This window comes from Lipotes vexillifer, unplaced genomic scaffold (assembly GCF_000442215.2).
Source record: "Lipotes vexillifer unplaced genomic scaffold, Lipotes_vexillifer_v1.1 scaffold957, whole genome shotgun sequence".
Lineage (NCBI taxonomy): Eukaryota > Metazoa > Chordata > Mammalia > Artiodactyla > Lipotidae > Lipotes > Lipotes vexillifer.
In genome coordinates this window covers 507,847-514,503 of record NW_006791360.1, presented here as the reverse complement: position 1 = coordinate 514,503, position 6,657 = coordinate 507,847, and the positions used below count along the sequence as shown (strand labels likewise).

The window sequence follows — 6,657 nt, the reverse complement described above, 5'->3', positions numbered from 1 at the left end:
AGATAGCTAGTGGGAAGCAGCCGCATAGCACAGGGAGATCAGCTCGGTGCTTTGTGACCGCCTGGAGGGGTGGGATAGGGAGGGTGGGAGGGAGGGAGATGCAAGAGGGAAGAGATATGGGAACATATGTATATGTATAACTGATTCACTTTGTTATAAAGCAGAAACTAACACACCATTGTAAAGCAATTATACTCCAATAAACATGTAAAAAAGAATTCTTTTTCTTTAAGAGGGCCACCAGATTTGTAGAAGCTTTAGGCCACACAGCACCTGGCTTGACGTAGAAGACCCAGAAAAACCAGCAGAAGCCTCGGGAGGAGGAAGGGGCCTGTCACCGACCTGCCCCAGCCTTAAGTCTGCTCCTGGTTTGCAGGCACTTGTGGAAGCTCAGCCAGCCCCAAGACCCCCATCTGCAGAGACCAGTCCTGGAGAAGGCTGTCTACCTGGAGGCCCGAGGGATTACCGCTGTGAACATTTCCTCTGTGCCAGGCAAGGCGGCCCTGGCTCAGGGCTCACAGTGAGCGTGGGGCACCAGGCTGGTCAGGTGCCCCATGTGGAGCACTGCTCACCCACCCACGCAGAGTGGCCCTGACGCCAGGCCTGTTAGTCACGCTTCACAGACACCCTTAGAAGTGAGTCCTTTCCTTTTACAGATGAGGAAACTGGAGCTCAGAGAGGTTAAGTCACTGGCCCAAGGTCATCACAGCAGTGAGCAGAGTTGGGCATGCACGTGGGAATCAGAGGAAGCAGGAAACACTCCTGGGCGTGAAGGGAGTGGGTGTCGTGAGCGCACTGAGCCTGGCCAAGCCCAGGAAGGTCACGTGAGGAAGTCCTCTGTGATGCCCCCGCCTTCCCCCGCAGTGGAGAGGAGAGGACTGGGAGAGCTAAGAGTGGTGGGAGGAGCCAGGACACGAAGGGCTTTGAATGCCAGGGCCAGGAACCAGCTATTTCTCCTGCGGGGCTGGGGCATCTAGTCAACTTGCAGGTCGCCCCCCCCCAACCCGCCTCCGCCAGGTTTTCGTGACAGGGTGAAAATCATCTCTCAGGATCAGCCACTCCTAGTGAGATGGGAGATGGATGGGTCCCTGGCTGGACATCTGGTGTTTGTCAAGCGGAGTAAATTTGAAGCTTTGTTTTTCCCCAGACACTCCAAGGACAAAGCTGGTGGCAAGAGCTGAGCTCTGCTGAAGTAAAGAGATAAGATGACCAGTCCTGAGGTCAAGGAAAACTTCTCTGTCTGCACATGCGCAGGAAGGCTCCTTGGGGGTCAAAAAGGGAGGAGGCGCCCCCCTATAATAAGTGTGGACATGCACCCACAGTCCTCTGCGGTGGGATCCATCTTAGCAAAAAGTTGCGCACGTATCTTGGGGAGGGTCCTAGGACCAGTCAGATGTGGGAAAAGAAATGAGACCATTGGCCAAATGTAAACAAAGACCCGGAAGAACTGCCCTACATAAGACGATTTAACGGCCTCTTTACGGCACTCCTCCTCATTAGGGAGGATGCCCACCCCCTTTCTCTCTGGGTGTGTATTTCTGCCTTGATTCTGCCTTAAACTCCGTGTGTTCTCTCCCATGTTATGCTGTGTCTCTGATAATAAACTTTGTACCTGTTTTTACAGTTTTTGCCTCCTTGAAACATTCTTGCTTTCAAATGGGTGTACCTGTTTTTACAGTTTTTGCCTCCTTGAAACATTCTTGCTTTCAAATGGGTGCAAGGGTCAGGGCCACTTTGCTTCTAGCCTGTAGCCCCCGGTGGTCTAGCGGTTAGGATTCCTGGTTTTCATCCAGGCTCCCCAGGTCCAATTCCTGGGCAGGGAACTAAGATCTCGCTTCAGGACCGCTCACTGCGGTCTCTCTGACATCACTAGGCCTGCCTGCTTCCGCCACCAGCAAGGGCCCGCTGTCCCACAGGCATCACCACCCAACAAGCAGCCTGGCCGGGCAGGCTCTGCTATGAACACAGTGGTCCGCAAGCTTCCTGACTCTTTGCCTGCTGAGTTCTTCAAACGCCAACTCATCACCCCTCCCAGAAGTCCTCCCTGACTACCACACTCCCACGCCTCGCCACTGCTGAAGCCACGCGTTCCTTCACGTCGTGCACGCACATCTGCTTCTTGTGGAGCTGACCAGATGCCAGTGCCTCTGATTTACGGCGTGATGGAGCTCACAGCGGCTCTGCCTGGGGTATGCATTTTCTGATGATCAAAATAACACTTTTACATCAGTGGGGCACTGAGGGGCAGAAAGAGTGGGGCAAGAGGCTGGAATAGGAAATGCAGCCTAGAATAGGGACATGAGATTAGGTGTGTTCAATACACACACTTTTATCCTGGGTCACCAAGTATCTTCACAGAACTAGCCTGGGCTTATAACATGGATAGCCAGCATCAACCAATTGGTAGAGAATTAGTCACTGCTTTGAGGCACTGACTATCCCACTCCACGATGGTGAGTTCTCCCCAGCTGATGCTAAGGTTAGGAAGCGTGACTCGTACGTCTTTGTGTCAGGCTGGCTTCCACCACAACATGGCATGTTCTCCAAATTTTGCTTAAGAAGAGTGGAATTATTCCCCACCTCTCCTTTTCCTTTTCTCTGAGCCAGGCTTCCCCAGAACCTGTAATGATGGGACTAGGAGCTGAGGGGTTTATCCTGAGGCCGAGAGGCTGGGAAGTGCAGGTGGGGAATGGGCCCCCTGTGAGTGACCCCTGGCAGGGGCTGGGGAAGAGCCTGCACCGTAGGTCCGGCTGCCCTGCCCGAGACAGCACTGACCTTCTGTCCAAAGTAAAGCTTGGTGAAGGTGAAGGTCCTCAGGTGCACATTCTTCTCCCGGATCTTGGGCTCGAGTTTCTCCCGGAACTTGTTTTCCATGATCATGCTTAGGTAGGGCCAGATCTGGGAGATGATCTGGGAGGACAGGAAGGGGCCTTTGGTGGTCAGGTCTGTGCCCCCTGCCCCAGACCCATGGCTGCCCAGGGGTGGCCCTTATGCTGCAGCACCCATCTGCCTGCCTGACCCCCTATCCCATCTACCCACCTATCCGTCCATCTGTCCATCAGACATCGGATAACTACAGCCGTGGTTCTCACTCTTACAGTTAGATCCCAAGATTTGCTGCCATTTTGCAGCCCACCATGAAATAGTCACTCACTAAACTTAATACGATGAGGTCCTTTAGTTCTGTGCTTAAACATAAGCTCCCTGAACAACACTGTAGTGTAAACAAGAAGTAGCAGGTGCCAGAGGTTTAAGAAGAAAAGAAAAGAAAAGAAAAAAGGATGCTGATCTCGGCCTGGTGGGCCTGCATTTTGCTCTGTGCCTCTCTGTACTTTTAAGTTTTCTGCTGTGGCCATGCATTAATTTCACAATAAAAAATATTTTCTTTTTAAAAAAGAAAGTCATTGGTGATGAGAAGAACCCAGAGGGTGGGAAGAGCAAGCAACAGGGAGAAGGCCCCCACCCCTGCGACTAAGGGCCATCTCTGCTCCTCCCCGGGCAGGGCTCCCACCAGGACCGCCTTGTCCACGCACTGCCCGCCCCGTCCAGGCTTCGGGTGACTCAGCCAGGGCTGCAGGGGAGGACGAAGCCTGGAGTGAGGCGGGTGCCCCGAGGCCCACCCTGGCCTTACCTTGTTGGCCCACTCGACCCGCTCCACGTCTGGGAAGTGGATCTAGGGAACAGAAGCCCCGAGGGGAAGTTAGACTTGAGACCCGCCCGCCCTGCGGAACCAGGCATGTTCCCACTCCCAAGCACAGAGCTGCACTGACCTACCCTGGAAACTGGAAGCCGGCCTGCCCTCAAGGAGGAGTGCAGCAGGCAGCCAGGCAGGGGTGGGGTGGGGGTGGGGGCAACCAGCCTGAAGGCACCCACTGCAGCCTGACACTGACCTGACCTTGGCCGCCAGCTCCTGGCTCAGGAGGCACAGAGGGGCAGTTCTGCGGCGACCCTCTGCCCTCCCCTCGCCCCTAGCCCACCTTCCCAGTGGAAGTGCAGAACCCCAACCCGGGCCTTCCCCAGGGTGGCACCCGAGTTTGCTTCTTGCAGATTCTGTCCCCCTTATTCCCTTTAATGACACAAATAATCATAGCCCCTGTAGAAAAAATTAGAAAATACAGCTAAACGAAAGGGAAAGTATTTTATGAGAGAATGCTGCCCGGTGATAACTGTCATTACCAGGTTGATGCGTTTCCTTCCAGTCTTTTCCAGAAACAAGAGTGTGCAGTTTTCACAGAAATTGAGGTCACAGTGCTTTTTTGCAGGCTGCTTTTATTCACTTAATATATTGTGATTGTGCTGACTCCAGAGGTAACTGGTGCCAATATAAAAGGCCAAAAAGGGCACCATGTTGTTTCCAGGGGCAACTGGGGAGTGGACGTGCCCCTCTTTGGCTCTCGGGGCCCCCCCAAGCCCCCCCGTTCCTGGCAGGGAGGCCCCTGGGCCAGAGCCTATGGTCACAGCACAGCTCCCTCCAGGGCCTGCTGGGTGAGTCCCGCCACATCCCTTGGGTTGGGTGGGGGAGGTCCCTGAGGGGAATTGACAATCCTGTCGCCTAACCATCGCGTAACCTGATTCTGAGGGTGCTGAACCCCCTCCCCACAAGTCTCAGTCTCGGAATATGTCTACTGAGTGCACTACCCACCCCCCACGAGAGCCACCCCTGCACCACCACCAGGGTTTTCTGGGTTGAACAGAGTAAGAGTGTATGGGTGCCTGGCACAGAACACAGATCAGTAAAACGGAAGGGACGGCCATCACTATGACCGTGCCGCAAGTCCCTGGAGGACGAGGCCAACTCCGGAGCAGATCCACGGTGGGACCTCCAAAGGTGGAGAAAGGGCCTGCCCTTCCCACCTGGGGGCTCGGAAGGCGCACTGTCCAGGGACTGAGTAAACGCGTCCATGCAGTTCACACACCTGGTGCAGCCCTGCCAAGTGCCAGGCCCTGAGCTAGTTCCGGGGATGCCCCGAGGGCCCAAACGCAGACCTAGGCCTAGGCCACTCACTCAGGAGGAGACGGAGAGAGATTTCATTCTCTCAGGAGCAGTTTTTAACAGCCTTGACAGTTCAGGGGAGCTCAGTGCTTCTGAGACTCCTGGGACATCACGCCATTCTCCAAGCCTCAGTTTCCCCACCTCTGGGCAGTGGCCCATACCAACTTGGAAAAGCGTCTAATATTCCCAGATGCTGCCAGAAAAATACTGTCTGGTTGCCAGAAGGGGAGCCAGCCCAGCCCAGGAACAGAAGGGAATCACTGGGGGAGTAGGGGGCCAGAAGCCAGGGTCAGCCCGGCCAGTTCACCACACATGCACTGCAGCTGCCCTGGGTCAGGTCCCAAGCTGGGTTCCAGCCAAGTGTAGGGTGAAACCCTTCCATTTCTCCCTATTACACTCACTGCCCAGCACTGAAGTAAAAACTCCTGCACGTGGGTCTGAAACAGACCTCTTTCTTCCCCGCTGACTGCTCCATTCACCACCCTCTTAGACTTCCCTTCTTCCAGGTAGCCTTTCCAGATTGCTCAGGCTGGGGCTACGTGTCCCTAGTATGTGTTGCTGCTTCTCCATCACAGCTTTCAACACACCGTATTGGAGCCGCTTGGTCTTCCACCTGCCTCCTTACCAGACCACAAGCTCTGGTGGGCTGACTCAGCCTTGCTTCCTGTTAGTGCCTGTCCCTGGTGTATGAATGTCTTAATAACTATTTGTGGAATGAATGAATGTATGAATGAATGAATGCAAGGTCTTGTCCTCAAGGAGCTCTCAGGCTGGTGAAGGAAGCATGCAATTAACAGGCTATTCCAGTACAGGATCAGCACCAAGGCAGGGGGAGGGGGACCGCCACAAAGGGGAGAGTTTGGTTACAGTGGGGCTGTCACTGGTGCCTCCGCTCCTCTTGTGCCCAAGCCTACTTGCTGGACCCCTCACATCCTTCCTGCCATCCTAACACTGCACTTCCCATCCCATCCCCACACACCCTATGTGCGTACCCCTCCCAACGTCCTGCACCCCCATCCAGATGATTCTCACCCCTGGAAGCTGAGAAGCTCTGATCTGTTGAGCCCTGGAAAGGTGATCCAGCTTTTGCCCACACTTGGGATCTAGTCAGACGAAGATTCCTGCACTGCCTCACACCTACTGAATCAGTAGGCGTGGGCCTTCCAATTTATTCTTAACAAGTTCCTGGCATGATCCTGAAGTTCAGTCAGGGTTGATGTGAGGTAACAATGACCTGCCCAACCCTGCATTAGAGTGACCCACACTCATCCTGACATTGAGGACAGCAATGGAATGCCCAGGGCCCACTCTGAGGACGTTGTCATGGTCTCTCCTGGCCGCCCATGCGTGCATTTGAGGCTCCTGTCTAAGAGACTCCCCCAGAGAGTGAGTCTGAACCCCTGACCAGAGCAGTGATTCAGACAAAGAAAATAAGAGACCATCAAGACAGCTTATTCTGCCTTAGGCACTTGTAGGGCCGCCCCGGGTCCGAATCTCAGCCCTCAGAAGGGCCGGGCCACCTTCTTTGTGACTGCCCCTAAGTAAGTTCTGGACCAGGGAAGGAAATGAGACAGGCTGACATTCATGGAGCAACTGCTCACACCATGCTTCCTCAATTCCATGAAATGAGTCTGTTCTCCCATTATAATCTGGACCTTTCCCTA

At 54.4% G+C, this 6,657-nt stretch overlaps 1 protein-coding gene across 1 annotated transcript in view; it reads right to left on the bottom strand.

Moving 5' to 3' along the window:
• ESYT3 (extended synaptotagmin 3) overlaps window positions 1-6,657 on the bottom strand; it is a 54,798-nt gene that overhangs the window by 30,934 nt on the left and 17,207 nt on the right. The window contains exons 2-3 of the mRNA XM_007464359.1: window positions 3,632-3,673; window positions 2,776-2,910 (exon numbers count right to left, since the gene is read on the bottom strand). Coding sequence (XP_007464421.1) covers window positions 2,776-2,910; window positions 3,632-3,673 — 177 coding nt within the window. The remainder of the gene's footprint in view (window positions 1-2,775; window positions 2,911-3,631; window positions 3,674-6,657) is intronic.